This window comes from Centropristis striata, chromosome 13, assembly GCF_030273125.1.
Source record: "Centropristis striata isolate RG_2023a ecotype Rhode Island chromosome 13, C.striata_1.0, whole genome shotgun sequence".
NCBI lineage: Eukaryota > Metazoa > Chordata > Actinopteri > Perciformes > Serranidae > Centropristis > Centropristis striata.
In genome coordinates, this window is record NC_081529.1 from 38,208,052 (window position 1) to 38,227,355 (window position 19,304).

Here is a 19,304-nt window from a genome sequence, read left to right on the forward strand (position 1 = left end):
TGCCAGTGCAGTAAGTTAATGTTTGTTTGTAAGAATTCTTTAAGTCAGTCAAATTATCTACGAACTGGAAAACCAATGATGTCTTGAAATAAATCCCAAAATACTTATTTTGAGCAATTGTGGCTTGAAAAGCCCGACTGTAGTAACATTAAAATAAGCAGAAATACTTGAAACTAGCACGTTTTTTTCTCTTTTCAGTATCTGTGGGTAGATACTGGTGGTAGAAAATACTTTTGAAATTATATTTAAGCTACATGCAACTAAAACTCTCAACTGGAGCCAATAAAAACTCACCATATTCAACAGTTGAATAGATTGAAAAAGATGAAAAAGCTGTCTGTTTGGTTTATTTGTTTTCCCGGACGCCTGGAATACTTTGCTTATCCTGTTGCCCTCGCGCCCCGGCCCTGGATAAATGGATGAAAATGGATGGATGGATGCTTTATTTGTCATTCTTTCTCTCTTCACCACCTTTACCTTTGTTTCTTTTGTTATTAATGATGATTTTAGCATCTCATTCTTTCTCTCCTTTCATCATCAGATGAATATTGAGCTTCTGTGTTTCTCTTTTTACTTATTTTTATGTTTTTTTTTGCTAAAATAAGTGAACTATTGTGATGTCATGTACAACTCCAATTCTAAAAAAGTTGGGAGGATATCTGACACGAAAACAAAACTGAAAGTGATAATTAGCAAATCCTTTGCAACAAACAATCAATTGAACTGCACAAAGACGGAATATTTTATGTTTAAATTGATACTTTGTTAAAATATACACACTCTGAATTATGAAGTTGATCGTTGTCTCTTTGGAATCAGAGCTGACTGGATCAATAATACAGTGAATGTCTGATGTGTCTTTATTCCAGATCTCTCACTGAGACGGACTAACGTAGAGCAGAGCAACAGTCACATAGGAGAGCAACTGAAGCAACGTTGCTCACTAAGAAATGTCTGGAAATGATTTAATGCTTGACCCTCAAAGATATCTTCTAATATTATATTAATATATCTGAAGTGCCTGGTAAGAGACTCTATTTATAGATTTATTAGACTATAACATCAGAATCCTGCAGCCATAAACTCTCTGATGGAAATTAATTCCATGTTCAGTCTCGAGACAATAACTTATTGTCACCATCAGCCTATGACAATGTGCTATATAATGCAGGGATTTACATACAGTGTAATAATAATAATAATAATAATAATAATAATAATAATAACCTCCTAACTGCGGGTCCTTGGAGGCTCAGACCTTCTGTGCTGACAAAATAATAAATAAATAACTAGAATAAAGCAAATACATGATGGAAACAAGTCAAATTATCTGCCAGTGCAGTAAGTTAATGTTTCTTTGTAAGAATTCTTTGAATAAGTAAAAAAAATATCTCGGCACTGCAAAAACCAATGATGTCTTAAAATAAATACAAATATACTTATTTTGAGCAATTCTGGCTTAAATAGCCCGACTGTAGTAACATTAAAATAAACCAGAAATACTTGAAACGAGCACGTTTTGATGGTAGAAAATGCTTTTGAAATAACATTTAAACTTCATGCAACTAAATCTCTCAACTGGAGCCAATATTTTAGGTAAAAACTCACCATATTCAACAGTTGAATAGATTGAAAAACATGAAAGATGAATAGAAAGATGTTTGTCCAGCAGTAATGCAGACAAACACTGCTGATGTGGAGAACTTAATTCAAAGGAACCAAAGTTACAGAGTTCATCAAATCAATCTGTCCCCAACAATATATATGGCAAGATTAAACATACAGGAAACCAAATACAAGTCAACAAATTGAAGTAAAATAAAATAAATATCCAGATAAATCCAGATTTAGAGGTGTTTAATCCTGGATTCATGTAAGAATCTTCAATCATTTTACATTCAAACAGTTTTTCATGTTAAATCTCAACGGGTAAAATAACTAAAGCTGTTAGTTAAATGTAGTGGATTATCACTATAGAGCAGCTATTCTCAACCTTGGGGTCGGGACCCCAATTGGGGTCGCGAGATGATTTCTGGGGGTCGCCACATCATTTTGGAAGTCAGCTCTGTCTCCACTGTGTTAAAGTGTTCATGTGTTTTAGTCTTTTTGGTCACTTAATGTCTTTTTTTTTGTCATTTTGTGTCTTCTTTGATTATTTTGTGGTCAATTTGTGTCTTCTTTGGTCATTTTGTTTCTCTTTTGGTCTTTTTGTGGCTTTTTTGATCATTTTGTGGTCAATTTGTGTCTTCTTTGGTCATTTTGTTTCTCTTTTGGTCATTTTGTGGCTTTTTTGATCATTTTGTGGTCAATTTGTGTCTTTTTTGGTCATTTTGTTTCTTTTTTGGGTGATCTGAACTGTGCGTGTGAGATTGTGTTCAGTGAGTGGGGGTCGTGGACAACATGCATGTTAAATTGGGGGTCGCAACTCAAAAAGGTTGAGAACTACTGCTATAGAGTGACTCTAAACTGAAATATTAAACTTAAGTACAACTCCATAATATTTTTTTCCAGTCCAGTACTTGAGTAGACGTAATAAGTTACATTTTTCTTGGAGGATTTCTTGGACCTTCATCACTATGAAGCCCAGAAGGATTTCCTCTCTGTTATTGGACGTCCAGCAGTGAGTCACGCTGTAACACTAATCACATAATCATCTTCATATCTGGGATCCAAAGGCTGAACGGAGCCGTCTGTCACAGCAGCAGAGGAGCTGTCAACAGTAGTAAATGTCAGAGAGTGTGAGTGGGATCCAGAATAGAAATGGACTCAACCTGAAGCTGCTGAATCACTGAATCCTGTTAACCCTCTAGAGTCCATGAAAGCACCTGAACATCACTTCTTCATGACGTGTAGAAATGAAGCAACATGGAGTCTCTCCATCAGCTTCCAAACAAAGTTCTGGCTTCAAACTCCATGCAGATTTATTTTTGATGATGATATACCAAGTAAAACTGGAGATAATGTCAAATATATTTAGTATAAAAATATAGAACTAGAGATTTTCCTCATTTTACCTGTTATATGTTATATTTGCAACCTGTGTTCATATTTGCAACTAAAATTCTGTTTTTTGAAACTTAATTTTCAAGATCAGATTTTATGTTTTCCTTTGTTTCTTTTGGGTTCAACATTGTGATCAAGAAAGTCAAAGTAAAAAAGTAATTATCAGGACATAAAGGTGAGGTAGCGCTGAAAAACCTGATACCAACATGGCATGGTGAAGATTTTTTAACTGATTTTTAAAAAGATTTTTTAAAGGACATATTAGCCGAAGATTTCAGAGGGTTAAATCACTTCTCAAAACACATTTTTACAGACTTGCATTCACGTGATGTTGGTCTTTCTAACTTGTGTGGTACATATATATATATATATATATACATATATATAATGAAATGTATATTTTTCACATAGCATCCTTTTATTATAGTTTTGGGTTAATTAGAATAAATTGGGACAAATATAGAACCTCCGACTGCAACATAACACAGTTCTGTATGTTTGAACTACTGACTTTGTCTGTGATCTTCTTTATTTCAACCTGTTTATCACACCATAGTGTTATACATTTCTGAATGTACTTTTCCTTTTTTTTAATCTTCTCGGTGCAGTTGGTGTTCCAGTTGGTTCCAGACATGTTGACTGAGGTTGAGTCAGGTTTCTGTTAAGAGGCTTAATGTAGCCAGTAGAGAGAGGAGAAACATCTTCTGGAGGTTTTATTACTGTAGCCAGTAGAGAGGAGAAACATCTTCTGGAGGTTTTATTACTGTAGCCAGTAGAGAGGAGAAACATCTTCTGGAGGTTTTATTACTGTAGCCAGTAGAGAGGAGAAACATCTTCTGGAGGTTTTATTACTGTAGCCAGTAGAGAGAGGAGAAACATCTTCTGGAGGTTTTATTACTGTAGCCAGTAGAGAGAGGAGAAACATCTTCTGGAGGTTTTATTACTGTAGCCAGTAGAGAGAGGAGAAACATCTTCTGGAGGTTTTATTACTGTAGCCAGTAGAGAGAGGAGAAACATCTTCTGGAGGTTTTATTACTGTAGCCAGTAGAGAGGAGAAACATCTTCTGGAGGTTTTATTACTGTAGCCAGTAGAGAGGAGAAACATCTTCTGGAGGTTTTATCTGGACTCCCACCTCATGTACTCTGCTATATTCTGGTGTGTAATACCATTAGAAATGGTGCTGTAAGGGAAGGAATATTTCCTTCCCCGTGGAACTGAACAAATGCTCATACAAGCTTGGAGATAAAAAAAAAAAAAAAAATGGTTGCTGTTTTTTGTCACAGTCCTGCTGGGAACAGTGTGATAAGGAGGCTTTGGTGTTCCTCTTCTCCCTCTTTGTTAAATCCTAAATATGTGTGGATGAGCCAACATACGACAGGTGAAATAAAACCAGAAGGACACAGTTAAACTGGTTGTATTCCTCGTCCAAAAAGACTATTCGCCTTGATTTCTGGACACTTTGTAATCTTTTCTGCCCCTGAGGAAAGGCTCATTCTTTAACTGGTACCAGATCCTGGTCCCCTGGTCTAGTTTAGAGTCCAAAATATTCTTTGAACATGGTGACAGAAATCCCACAGCTTTTCACATATTCTGCTCTGTGAATTTTATGAGTGAACTTCATATTAATAGTGATGTTTTCCCATTTCTCCACACAGATGACAAAAACATTAGCAGGGAATTTAACAACCTTTACCAAAGGAAAGTCCTGTTCAGACAGCAGGAAACAGAAGCACTCAGGACTTTACACCAGATGAGACAGATTCTGGAGAGTGGATGTAAATGACTGTTAATGGAAAACAGTTGATTTGTTGTCCATCATTTGAGTTGTTGGTGCAGAATAAAGAGAGAAGAGATCTGCAGACACTGAGACCTACTTAGAAAGCAAAGTGTCGACTAATGAAAGTGAGGAAGAGCTCCAAAAACCTGCCAGTGAGCAAGTTTGCTTCAAACTATTTGGAGGGAGAGGAACTGAAGTTCTAGTCTTGGTTCTAGTCTTGGTTCTGCCCCATAAATAGTATAAAATCGACCTTCTTCTAACTCACCAGTAGCACTACGACGCTTCAAGTCTGAGACTAACGAGGTTGAATTCACACGTCTGTCATCAGCTCCAGACAGCTGTTGAACAATTATTCCTCCTCTCTCTTTAATGATGATAATGATAGCACCTCAACAAGAAACATCATTTAACCAGCCAGTTAGTGGATTAAAAGAATCATCCTCCAGTTCAACAGCAGATGGGTTTATTATGCTCAGTGAATCTGGTAAATCTTACATACATAAATGCATACTTATCATCCTAATGAGCCACTACTAGTTTGACATTTGAAAGGTTCAAGTACAGTGGGACGAAGTAGCGTTTCAGAGGATCACCAGTGGGCTTCAGAAGAATATTCCTCAAATATTTATTTTGATGAAACATTTGTTTGGTGTTAAAGATATATTTTCTAGATATATCTTTTCTTTATTTATTTGCTATTTCCAATGCAAAACAGTCTTTCGATTTATTAAACATTTTTTTGAGTTTCTGGTTGTTCAGTGTCCTAAGATAAAAGGTGATGGTTAATAAACTTAGTGTAGTTAAAAAGAAAAATCAAAGAGAGCTGGAGAGAGAGTGAGAGATGGAAGGACAGTATGAGGTTGTGGGAACACATTTCTTAATTCATTATGTGCAAATATCAGATCAACTTGTTGCCTTGAAGGCTCAATTATTACATTACTATTGAGTATTACGCTAGGAATGATATGGTTATTTCTTTTCATCTTAATTTTAATTTAGCTAGGCTAGCTTCAATTCAAAATTTTTGGAGATATTTCTTCAGCGTCAGGAAGTCAGCTTGTCTCACTTCCTGTCGTCAGAAACAGATGCATGAAGGTTGTTTCCACTACCACCTAATACCTGGAAGGAGGCGGGTCTCACTCGCCGAAACGCACCTAAACGAGCCGTCCTAGAGGTCTTTTATAAGGACTTTTTTAGTCCCTGTAGAAGAGCAGGGTCTGTTTTCTCCCCTGAAAACAGCCTGGTTACTGATTGGATAGAACGCTAAGCAGGATGTGACGTAATACTCGACGCCACAACAACACACAACATTTGTAAAAGCCGGCGAAGCAGTGTTGACAACTTAGCCACTTTATTGCTATATTTAGCAACTTTTTAGACCCCCTTAGTGATTTTTCAAGAAAGCGACTGGAGACAAATCCAGCGACTGTTTCTGGTGTTATTGGAGACTTTTGGAGACTCGTTCTTACTCTTCTTAACGAGCCGCGGGGCCGGAGGCTCTTCTTAACGAGCCGCGGGGGCCGAAGGCTCTTCTTAACGAGCCGCGGGGGCCGGAGGCTTGTTAAGAAGAGCAAGAACGAGTTGAAGCTGCACAGTCCTCCTGCAGCAGTCTCTCCCAGCTGCAGAGCCGGAGGGGATGTTAACCCCTTAGCGTCCAGTCTGCAAATTGCTAACAGGCTAACAGTTAGCTCTGTAGCAGTACAGTGTGTATGTGCTAACAGGCTAACAGTTAGCTCTGTAGCAGTACAGTGTGTATGTGCTAACAGGCTAACAGTTAGCTCTGTAGCAGTACAGTGTGTATGTGCTAACAGGCTAACAGTTAGCTCTGTAGCAGTACAGTGTGTATGTGCTAACAGGCTAACAGTTAGCTCTGTAGCAGTACAGTGTGTATGTGCTAACAGGCTAACAGTTAGCTCTGTAGCAGTACAGTGTGTATGTGCTGCTGCTGCAGGAGGTGTTCACTTAGCGATCTTAGTTAATGATGCCGGTTAATTAATAAAGGAACTATGGCTTTTGTTGCAGCCGTCTGTGTGCAATACAACAACCCCATAGTGTGTGTGTGAGACGCAGCAGGAATTCCACTGACAGTAATGTAAATTAACCCACATGCAGCAATATGAAACGATGTAATATAAAGAGCACAAAGCACCAGTGAAGGGGGCCGGGTGGAGGTGGATGGTCTCTGACCCAGGAGGCTGGTGATCATGTCCTGTGTAAAAACCAAGGCCAGCAGTTCAATGGAAAAATATACATTATTATTATTATTATTATTTGATAATTGCATTCAAATTGAGCCATTGTGTGAGTGAATAGTGTAGCTGCTGGTCCCGAGGCAGCTACAGTGCTTCTGCTTTGTTTCGTCCAGATTTAACCAGACTGAGACATATTTAGTCTAATTAGATCACATTTAATGAGGCCCATTCCAACTTGTCATTACAAATTTTGCCTTTGGGAAACGAATGCATAAGACTTCATTTAAATTAGACGCAGTAGTTCAGTCAGATAAGACTCTATCTAGTTACTGAATGTAAATTAAACTTCACCAACTGTAATTACACGCTGAAGCATTATTTAACCAATACATTCAGTTTGGTTGAGGTGTCTTCTAGGCTTCATTTCTCCTGCATTCACACACACACACACACACACACACCTGACCCTTGTTTTAGTTTTTTTTGTCTGGTTAACTCATGCATACACACATGTAGCCACACTAGCAGTCTCATGTTGTCTTTCCTTCTCCCTGTAACAGACTTAGAGGCTCAGTACTCACTAACCCGGGCCCAGCGGGTCAGGGCAGCCATGTTCCCAGAGACCCTGGTGGAGGGGGAGGCAGCCATGCCGGTCCAATCAGATCCTTCACAGCAAAGCAACGTGCAGCGTCTGGCTGAACCGTCCCAGCTGCTGAAGACGGCGATAGTCCACCTGATCAACTACCAGGACGATGCAGAGCTGGCCACCAGGGCGGTGCCAGAGCTCACCAAGCTGCTGGGAGACGAAGATCCAGTAAGTTGCTGTTACACCTAAAGACCACGAATTCACCAAGCTTCCCAAAACGGGGTCATCCCTATGTTCCCCGGGACCTATGGTCCTTTTTTAGAAAAAAGGTCCTATGTTCCCAGTTTTTCCCAAAAAGGGTCCTATGTTCCCCTGTAGCACTACATACCGGGGAACATAGGACCCTTTTTTAGAAAAAAGATCCTGTGTTCGTCGTTTTTCTCAAAAAGGTCTTATGTTCCCCGTTTTTCTCAAAAAGGGTCCTATGTTCCCTGTTTTTTCCCCCAAAAAAGGTCCTGTGTTCCCCTGTAGCAGTACATACCGGGGAAGTTGGCCAGAAAAAGGGTCCTATGTTCCCCGCAATCTATGAATCTTTCTGGTAGACTCTCAGCATGGCCAGCAGGCCTACCATCGCATGGCCACCTTAGCTCAAGCAGCACAACACTTAAATTTGCACAGCAGCTACTTTCTGGTTACTTTGCAGTTCATTATTTGGCTTTTTAAATAGAGTTAGGGTAGGGTTGAGGTTGGGTTAGGGTTAGGGTTAGGCCTATTTGCCATGGAATTTGGCAGTAATGGTGTAAAAAGTAACAGACCGGGGAACATAGGACCCTTTTAGGGAAAAGCAGGGAAAAAGGGTCTTACGTTCCCCGGTCTCATACAAAGAGGGGAACATAGACCCGCTCCCTCAGAAACAAGCATCCTATTTGACATGATGCTTTTCTTCCGTCTCCAGGTTGTGGTAAACAAGGCGGCAATGATCGTCAACCAGCTGACCCGTAAGGAGGCCAGTCGCCGGGTGCTGGTGCAGTCTCCGGCCATGGTGGGCGCCGTTGTGCGTGCGATGACGGCGGCGGCGGACATGGAAACCGCCCGTTGTGCAGCCAGCGTGCTGCACAGCCTGTCTCACCAGAGAGAGGGACTCATGGCCATATTCAAGTCTGGAGGGATACCAGCTCTGGTCCGCATGCTCAGGTAGTCACACCACTGACCTGCCACTATCTGGTCTCACATGGTGTCATTTATATGAAAATCCTTGTTCATTCCATACAAAGAATCACCTTTTTAAATTTCTAGAACTCTTTTCTGCAGAATGATGCCAATGATGTCTGGCAAGTTTCTTGGCTTGTAATTTGACAATGTCAAAGAAAATTGGAGTTTCTTTGAATACATACGATCACTGTCTCTACGGGACCAGGATCAGGACCAAGAGGCAACCTCCTGGTCTGAGCAGGGAGGAAAACCAGGAAGTGCCTTAAGCTGCATTCTACAGAAAATCCCAACAGGGGGCGCTGACGGCTGCAGAAGCATTTAGGTCCATTCATTTCAATGCAAAATCAGAAAACTTGTCACTTGATTTATTAGCTCAGAAATGTTTTTGAGGACAACACTATGGTCTCAATCACTAGTAAAAAAAAGACAATCTGATGTTAATAGTTCTAATAATGGCCCCATTTAGAATTGATTTAGATTGACAGGTCACTAACATGGCGAGCCGTCACCAGGATACAAGCAGAATATATAAAAGGGCGTTTAACGGTTTGGTCTCCTTATGTTCCGGGATGCGCTTCATCGAGGAGCAGCACCGCCGGAAAATTTCCCTTATTTTCAAACCCAAAACTTGTGTCTTTTTTGGTTATTTTGTGTCTTTTTTTGTGTCTTTTTAGGTCATTTTGTGTCTTTTTTTAGTCATTTTGTGTCTTTCTTGTACACCTGTCTTCAAATATAAGGGGTCCTCGAGCTTGGTTGGGGGGGTGGGACTGCTTGCGGCGGGAGCTGGAAAATTTCCCTTATTTTCAAACCCAAAACTTGTCAGGCAAGATTTGTGTAAAAGACAGTTGAGCAGTAGAAAGTTTAACAGACACTCAAAGTAGGGCAGCTGTTAAAGTTGTTCACATTATCAGCTGGTTAGCTGCTGCACTGAAAGCTTTCCATCTCCAATTTGGCAAAAAGAACCCAACTAACAAGTGAAGAAGCTAACAGGCTAGCCTTTAATTTTAGCACCAGATTGGGGCCTTTCCAGCCCAGACAGGCTGGGAGTTAATCCCTCGCTGAGGCTTAACAGAGGAGGATAATTCACACTCATAATTGATTTGGGAGCTTAATTCACACAGAAAATGAAACAAAATTGAATTAAAAAATCAAAAGTGAAAGAGCTTCACAGAGAGAGAGAGAGCAGCCCATTAATGCTTCAACATGCACTTTCTCTCTCTCTCCACCTGTTAATACTCCCTCTCTCAGCCTTGACTCTCTTTTATTTTGAAGGAGGGTTGCTTTTCTTCATTTCTGAGGCTTTTCAGCTTCTCTTTCCAATCTAATTTGAATATATACACAGATGAAAGAGAGCCGTATACTCCACTCTATACTGAAATAAAGCTTTAATGCCTCACAGGGACAATTTAGCTAATCCATACAGCAAGAACTGACATCAGAAATAGAAAAATAGAGAGAGAGAGAGAGAGAGAGAGAGAGAGAGAGAGAGAGAAAGAAAGCAGGGTGCAGTATCACATGACAGCTAGTAACAAATCACACTTAGTTTGGTTAGTTTGGTGGATGTGTGTATCAGAGAACCCTGAAGCCGTCCCGCTGTGTTGACAATGGCAAAAGACTGGATTGTCTAATTTATTTTTTAAATTGCAGGTATATTGCAAAGTTATAATAGTTTTTGATTTTTCCATTAGTTTAAGTTTTAATTGAACTTTTGTTTTCATATTCAGTTAGTTTTAGTTAGTTTATAGAGTGAGTTTGCTAGTTTTAGTTAAGTTTTTATTAGTTTTAGTTTAGTTTTTATTAGTTGTAGTTTAGTTTTTATTAGTTGTAGTTTAGTTTTTATTAGTTGTAGTTGTGTTGTAATGGTCTGTGTGTTGGTCTGAGATTCAAAGAGGTCATAATAAATGTTTCCTTCATTTCTTTGGTTTATCATCTCAGCCCCAATAAGGTTATTAACTCTTACAGTTCAGGTGTTTATTGTTTATTGGTTGTTGTGTAAACATCCCAGTCTCAGTAAACAGATTATTCACCAAGTGTTTTTTCCAGGTTTCTACAGTGTTTCCCTTCATGTATTGTGCAGCCGCTGCTGTATTTTCAGCGCCGCCACAAAATAAATATGATTTGTAATCTGATGGTTGAATTGAAGACTTTAACTTGCACACAGTGAAAAGACAACATCCAAAGTTTACAGAGTGTTGCTCCAGCAACATTTTTACCATAATAACTAAACTGTTTGCGCTATCGGGAAAAATCCAATGTTTTCTGAAAGCTGAGAAGTTCTCTTTAGAGCCAACATGGCGTCATTGTGAAGCCCACAGAGCAGGAAGGGGGGGGGGCACACACACACACACATGCATGCACGCACAAAAGTCTTGAAAATTAACCTTTAAAAGTCTTCAAAATGCACCTGCAAAAGTCTTCAAAATTAACCTGGAAAAGTCTTCAAAATGCACCTACAAAAGTCTTTAAAATTCACCTGGAAAGTCTTGAAAATGTACCTGGAAAAGTCTTGAAAATGCACCTGTAAAAGTCTTCAAAATGCACCTGTAAAAGTCTTCAAAATGTACCTGGAGACTTTCTGTTTTCTTCCAGTAAAACTTTGACACCAAGTCTAAACTCTCAAGCAGCCCAAAAGAAGTCACTCTGTTGGTTAAAAAAACTGTTCCTGGTCCTCATTATGTAGGATGTAGGATGTAGGATGTAGGACATAGGACGTAGGATGTAGGAAGTAGGATGTAGGATGTAGGACGCAGGATGTAGGATGTAGGATGTAGGACGTAGGATGTAGGACGTAGGATGTAGGAAGTAGGATGTATGACCTAGGACGTTTCCCAGCATGTGAAGCACCTTGTGTAGAATGAGTTACTGGTGGCTCCTCCAGGTCAGTAGAGGTCATAGATTGCTTAATGCCCCTTGAAATTAGTTTTTTTATGACTTCTCTATATTCCTCTCTCCATCTTTCTGTGTTCTCTTGTGCAGTTCACCAGTGGAATCAGTCTTATTTTATGCCATAACTACCCTCCACAACCTGCTGCTGCACCAGGAGGGGGCTAAGATGGCGGTGCGTCTGGCCGACGGCCTGCAGAGGATGGTCCCCTTACTGAAGAAAAGTAACCCCAAGTTCCTGGCCATCACCACCGACTGTCTGCAGCTGCTGTCCTACGGCAACCAGGAGAGCAAGGTGAGGACAGGTGTTACCTGGTCTAACACTTAAGATACCAACACTGCAAAAAGACACCTCAAATGAAAGAAAAAAAGAAGAAAAAAATTAAAATTATCCCCAAAATATTTAAATTTACCCCCCAAAATTTGTAAAATCATCCCCCAAAAAAAGTGTAAAATTACCCCAAAAAAATTGTAAAATTATCCCCCAAATATATTTAAAATTACCCCGAAAAAAATTAAATTTACCCAAAAAAATATGTTAAATTACCCCCAAAAATATGTTACCCAAAAAAATATGTAAAATTACATGGCGGCTTTTTCCATGGAGGATATAGAAGATATCTACCTATTTGGAACCATGATAACAGGTCTTTTGCTACCCCCCAGAAGAGGGGTTATTCACCCTGTGAAGAGGGGTTACTCACTCATTCTAGTTACAAAAAGACACATGTTCTTAAAATAAGCACATGAAGTTATGGTCAGTAGGTAAATTATACTAAAAACAAGACAATTAAGAAGAAAATAAAATACTAGAAAAATACTTGGTAAGCTTCATGTTTTTTGCAGTATACCCATTCATTTAAATAAACCGGGAGTAATAAATACCTTGATAACCATGAAGTAAGTGTAGTAATATTGCACAGTCCCAAGCATTAAGGGTTAAAGGTTACTCGAGTGAGGGGGAAACAGGCTCACTGAGTAAAGAAAAGTTGTACCACACCAGCTGGTTACCAGCCAGGCTCGCCTGTGTGTCTTAGCTGCTATTTATCCTTACAGAAAGAGATTCTTGTTGTGTCCACTCATTTATTCACAGAGTTACACGTCTTACTTCTTCCTGTTTCTTGTCAGCTGATCATCCTGGCCAACGGGGGTCCAGAGGGTCTGGTGTTCATCATGAGGAACTACAACTACGAGAAGCTGCTCTGGACAACCAGTCGCGTCCTCAAAGTGCTTTCTGTCTGTCCCAGCAACAAGCCAGCAATAGTCGAGGCCGGTACGTCTCCATCACTGAACACGGTGTCCAGTATTCAGTGTAGATGTCTGTAATCATCTGTTAAATCTGTGTCCAGGTGGGATGCAGGCTCTGGGACAACACCTGACGGGTTCCAGTCAGAGACTCATCCAGAACTGTTTGTGGACACTCCGTAATCTGTCAGATGCTGCAACTAAACAGGTATGTATCGTCATCTACTACTACTAATACTACTACTAGTACTACTACTACTACTATTACTACTACTACTACTACTTATGCCAGTCAGCACGTTTACATGACACTTGAAAAAAAATGTAAATTATTGCCTTAATCTGACTCTAACTGGACAAATGAAGAGCATGTAAACGTGTTAGTTCGACTGATTTTAACCCTTTGATGCCCAACATGGTCTAAAGTGACCCGACAGAGTTTTTATGTTCTATATCTTTGCAATAAATTATTTTCATCATTCAATATTTCTTTTTTCCTCAATTAGTTTGTTTTTTAACCATCATACATCTTAATTCTATGTTTTCCTTTAAAAAAAAATTTTTTTTGTGTCACTACTCTTCTAATGCACAACATGGGTGAAAAATGACCCATATCCATTTTTTAGCTCAGTTGCTTGCTAAGCTAACTGATTAGCTAACTTCTTGGCTAAGCAGTTAGCTTAGCAAGCTTCTTAGCCAAGTAGTTAGCTATATAATAATACAAAAACTTTTTTTTTCTTCATAAAGTATGAGAAGCAAAATGGAAATAATGATCTGTTGTTATCAAAAACAAGATATTTAAAGAATACTTGGAATATTAAATCATAAAATAAGTTGATATAAAAAAAAGCACAGAGCACAGAAACACACAGCAGCATTAAATAACATGAAGGGAATGAATGTGGGTCATTTTGACCCATGATTTGCATTAAGGGGTGTCAATATGTTGTGCATCAAAGGGTTGAAGAAATGCTCTCACTGTAATGAACTTGCTAACATTGGGACGGCCATCATCCAACATGAAGACAACTGGGCTCATTGAACCCAAAAGAGTCTCAGCTTCACTTCCACTGATAGCCAATGTCTCCAATCAGTGTGTCTCCTGTGGTGTGTGTCTGTAGGAAGGACTAGACGGTCTGCTGCAGATTCTGGTCACCCAGCTGGGCTCAGATGACGTCAACATGTTGACTTGTGCGACTGGTATTCTGTCCAACCTCACCTGTAATAACTCACGCAACAAGGTGACCGTTATGAGACGATACACAACATGGAGAAATGTCTGTGAACACTTCAGTTATACAGTTTCACTGCAAAAACTGAGAAATAAATAACTAGAATTAAGCAAATACATGCTTGAAACAAGAATTATTTAAGTAAATAAAAACATATCTAGAAACTGGAAAAACCAAAGACAGCTTGAAATAAATTCTTTATTTATTCCTTATTAAAATACTTATTTTGAGCAATTGTGGCTTGAAAAACCCAACTGTAGTAACATTAAAATAAGCCAGAAATACTTGAAACTAGCACGATTTTTTTCTCATTTCAGTATCTGTGGGTAGATACTGGTGGTAGAAAATGCTTTTGAAATATCATTTAAACTTCATGCAACTAAAACTCTCAACTGGAGCCAATATTTTAGGTAAAAACTCACCATATTCAGCAGTTGAATAGATTGAAAAAGATGAAAAAGCTCACAATGTCAATCCTAAAAACAAGTCTTTACACAAGACTGAAATCCCTGTGTAGAGTGGTTACTCACCCTGTGAAGAGGGGTTACTCACTCTGTGAAGAGGGGTTACTCACCGTGTGAAGAGGGGTTACTCACCCTGTGTAGAGGGGTTACTCACCCTGTGTAGAGGGGTTACTCACCCTGTGAAGAGGGGTTACTCACCCTGTGAAGAGGGGTTACTCACTCTGTGAAGAGGGGTTACTCACCCTGTGTAGAGGGGTTACTCACCCTGTGAAGAGGGGTTACTCACTCTGTGAAGAGGGGTTACTCACCCTGTGAAGAGGGGTTACTCACCTTGTGTAGAGGGGTTACTCACTCTGTATAGAGGGGTAACTCACCCTGTGAAGAGGGGTTACTTACCCTGTGTAGAGGGGTAACTCACTCTGTGAAGAGGGGTTACTCACCCTGTGAAGAGGGGTTACTCACTCTGTGTAGAGGGGTTACTCACCCTGTGAAGAGGGGTTACTCACCCTGTGAAGAGGTTATTCACTTAATTTTGTTACAAAATTACTTTTAGGTTTTATCAACTATACAAAACAAAAAAAGACACGTTCTTAAAATAAGCACATAAAGCTATGGTCAGTAGGTAAATTATACTCAAAACAAGATAATTAAGATTCTTTTGCTAGATATAAGAAGAAAATACTTGGTAAGCTTAATGTTTTTTGCAGTGTAAGGGAGGAGAATGCCTTCGTTGAGAGCCAGAGAAGAAGTCCTATCCTTCCTATTGCTGTTTCCTGTTCTGTCATTGCTTTGAAGCCTGAATACACAAACACACTCTCAGAAACTGTACATACAGATGTCATTTTTTAATCGTTTTTCCCTCTATTTTATGTTTTAACAATGACTTTGTGTTGCACTTTGCTGCGTTCTCAACTGAACTGAAGCTTCACTTTCTGATGAGCGGTTTTATTCTCCTCTTCCTCGTGTTTCCCCTCAGACTCTGGTGACTCAGTACGGCGGCGTGGAGGCGCTGATCCACGCCGTGCTGCGAGCCGGGGAGAAGGAGGATGTTGCTGAACCTGCCGTCTGCGCCCTCCGCCACCTCACCTCCCGCCACCAGGACGCCGAGCTGGCCCAGAATGCCGTGCGGCTGCACTACGGTATCCCAGCCGTGGTGAAGCTGCTGGGACAGCCACACTACTGGCCTGTAGTCAAGGTGACGGGGCAGTTATCTGTGTTGGTGTGCTAATAGCATGACATGGAGGGAAAGGGAAAGGTGTTATTACACTGCAAAAAGGTGTTTAGTCTAAAAACCAGATCAAACAGTAAATCTGAGGGAAATGATCTTGCTGCATGGACAGATAATTTACCTTGACAAGATTTATTAAATTCAGATTATTAAATCTAGAAATAAGCATGGTGAACACTTAAAATAAGAAATTAACTCTTAAAACAAGATAAATTAAAGCTGCCAGCAGTGATGAACTGGCCCTCTTGAAACAAGATAAATTATCTAACACTTCTAGATCTTTTTATCTCGGTAAGAACCAAATAATTGTCAGTGCACTCTGCTCGGGCCAGTTCATCGCTGCTGGCAGCTTTAATTTATCTCTTTTGTACATTTTTTGGTCATTTTGTGACCAGAAGAAGATGTAAAAAGACAGAAAAATGACCAAAAAAAGACACCAAATGACCCAAAAAGACACAAAAAAGACAGAAAAGGACCAATAAAAACACAAAAAAAGTCACAAAAAGTTTTTTTTTATCTTGGTAAGAACCAAATAATCATCAGGTCACTCTGCTCGGGCCAGTTCATCACTGCTGGCAGCTTTAATTTATCTGGTTTTAAGAGTTCGTTTATTATTTTAACTGTTCAACATGCTTATTTCTAGATTTAATAATGTTAATTTAAGAAATCTTGTCAAGGTAAATTATCTGTCCATGCAGCAAGATCATTCCCTCAGATTTCCTGTTTGATCTGGTTTTAGACCTTTTTTACAGAATGGTATTAATAGTGTTTACATATCAGCTCGTCTGAAGGGAGGCGGCAATACAGAAGACAGTTCTTCAGTCTAAACTCTGCTGCAGTGAGACAAAAATAAAAAACACAAACACACACACACACACACACACACACATAGAAAGAGCAGCCAGAACAGTGTACAGACTCAGACACACATCTCCCATCATGCCTTACTTCCAAAACACTTGAGCTGTGACAACAGCCACTGGCATGTTGTGTCCCTAGAGAGACAGACAAAGAGACAGACAGGCAGACAGTGTCTCTTTACCTGTCTGCCTGTCTGTCTGAGAGCTCCAGAGACAGACCTGGTTCTTCTGTTTCACATTGAGGAAGAGATACTGAGAATGAGCAACACTGAGAGAAAGCAAGACGGCAGGTTTGAACCAGGTAAAATTAACAAAACGTATCAAATCAAATCAAATCAAATCAAAATCAAATCATATATATATATATATATATATATATATATATATTTATTATATAATATTATATATTATCATGATTATAATTATAATCAAATTACCTTTTTCTGTTTTACAGATGCATCATTTATTCATAAAAGAGGCATCCTTAATTCCCAACATAAATGGTGCCCCGTGTGAGGCTCTTTACACAAAGGGTCATAAACTCATGCGGGGAAAGGAGAACTAGCCAAATGACCATGTGAAAGCTGCTACACAATTCTGTCTTTGCTACAGCCAATTTGAAGTATATTATGTGTAAATCAGTGTTTGAGCAAATTAAAATGTTAGTAAAGTTAGTTGCATATAAGACTGATTGCCTGTACAAAGCAAGATTAACATACAACTTTGATTGATGTAGCTACACTACTATCACAACAAATATACTTAAAAACACATGTATAAACCAAAACATTAATTAAAGGTCAAATCCCTTGTATTTAAAGTCCTTGCTGAATGCTTATCTAAGCCCAGTTACATTACTCGCGGTCCAGTTGGAAAAGGGGGGAAGTCCTTTTCGATGGCGTGGAAGGAAGGAAGTTTGATTTCAGGTTGAGTTTCAATAATCTTGCAAATTAAGTTGCTGTCTTGCACAACTTAAAGTGACTGTATTAACACCTTGGTCTGAAAACACTCAGGCATAAATATAGGCAATAAAACACATCTTAAACATATAGAAAACAATATTCATCAGGATTTGGTGACATTTCAAACGTAAAAATAAAGATATAATTTTAACCTGGTTACATTACCATGGAGCCTGGTGCCAACAGAGTAATTATAGATACAAAGTATTCACAGTTTTTAATTATAATCAACTTACACATTGACAGAGGACTGCATATCCTATAGACACACTATACGTCTACTGTAAAACCTCCAAATCTTCTGAATTTACCAAGACAATTTAATTAATTTTCTTCTAAAAAAGGAAGATAGAAAAATGCCCATCCTTCATCTTCCTCATCTTGGATACTTTATTGAATAATTGGACCTGCATACAGATTTGGTGGATATTTAACATTATTTGTTAGGTGGATACTATCTGCCTCTCCATAGAAACTGGCCACTGTGTGAATGAGGCAAATAGCTTTTTGATATCTGCTGATGTTGTTCATGGCTACATGTAATGAGTCTGGCTTCACAACTACAACAGATGAACAAACAGCAGTGCAAACATGAAGGACATTTTCAGGAAGCCATGGTGGGCAGATAAACATTGCAAGAAATTATTTATTAAACAAAGTAATTTCCATCTTTCTATGTTCAGGTGGAAAACATGTGAACATTTACCAGCTGGATTCATCTCTTGTAATGTGTGTTCGGTTTGTGTCCTGTGGTCTAAAGAACACAACACTTTATGGACTCACATGTGGAGCTAATTGCTTTCTGCTATGTGGCGACATGCTGTGATATGAAACATCTTCCAGTAGAAGCAGGACGAAGCTCACCAAACAATTTCAACTCAATGAGTTACTTTCCACTCCATGCCTTAACCAAAATATATTTTATTTAACCCTTTGATGCACAACATGGTCTAAAGTGACCGGACAGAGTTTTTATCTTCTATATCTTTGCAATAAGTTATTTTCATCATTCAGTATTCCAGGTTTTCCTCAATAAGTTTGTTTTTGATCATCATACATCCTAATTAAATGTTTTCCTTTATTCATTTTTTAATAAAATCCCTTTTTGTGTCACTACTCTTCTAATGCACAACATGAGTCAAAAATGACCCATATCCATTTTTAGCTAAGTAGCTTGCTAAGCTAACTACTTAGCTAACTTTTTGGCTAAGTATTTAACTAAGTAGCTTGCTAAGCTAATTACTAAGATAACTTATTGGCTAAGTAGTTAGCTATGTAATAATACAAAACCTTTTTTTCTTCATAAAGTATGAGAGGCAAAATGGAAATAATGATCTGTTGTTATCAAAAACAAGATATTTAAAGAATACTTGGAATATTCAATCAAAAAATAAGTTGATAACAAAAGATAGAGCACAGAAACACACAGCAGCATTAAATAACAATATTATAATAAATAATGTGGATGAGACCCATGTTGTGCATCAAAGGGTTAAACATCTTTAAATGAACTGAAGTGTTAACAACAACCAACATATTTATATAAATAAAAAGAAGTTTGTACATGAAATTCCCACTATTCCCTTTATACCACAATATTTATTTTTGGGGGGCATTTCCATCTTTATTGATAGTGACAGAGACAATGGAAGACATGCA

The 19,304-nt window shown here is 38.8% G+C and overlaps 1 protein-coding gene across 1 annotated transcript in view; it reads left to right on the top strand.

Moving 5' to 3' along the window:
- Positions 1-19,304, top strand: part of jupb (junction plakoglobin b) — a 104,025-nt gene that overhangs the window by 67,376 nt on the left and 17,345 nt on the right. The window contains exons 4-10 of the mRNA XM_059348380.1: positions 7,534-7,787; positions 8,515-8,753; positions 11,748-11,949; positions 12,783-12,927; positions 13,004-13,107; positions 14,021-14,140; positions 15,572-15,790. Coding sequence (XP_059204363.1) covers positions 7,534-7,787; positions 8,515-8,753; positions 11,748-11,949; positions 12,783-12,927; positions 13,004-13,107; positions 14,021-14,140; positions 15,572-15,790 — 1,283 coding nt within the window. The remainder of the gene's footprint in view (positions 1-7,533; positions 7,788-8,514; positions 8,754-11,747; positions 11,950-12,782; positions 12,928-13,003; positions 13,108-14,020; positions 14,141-15,571; positions 15,791-19,304) is intronic.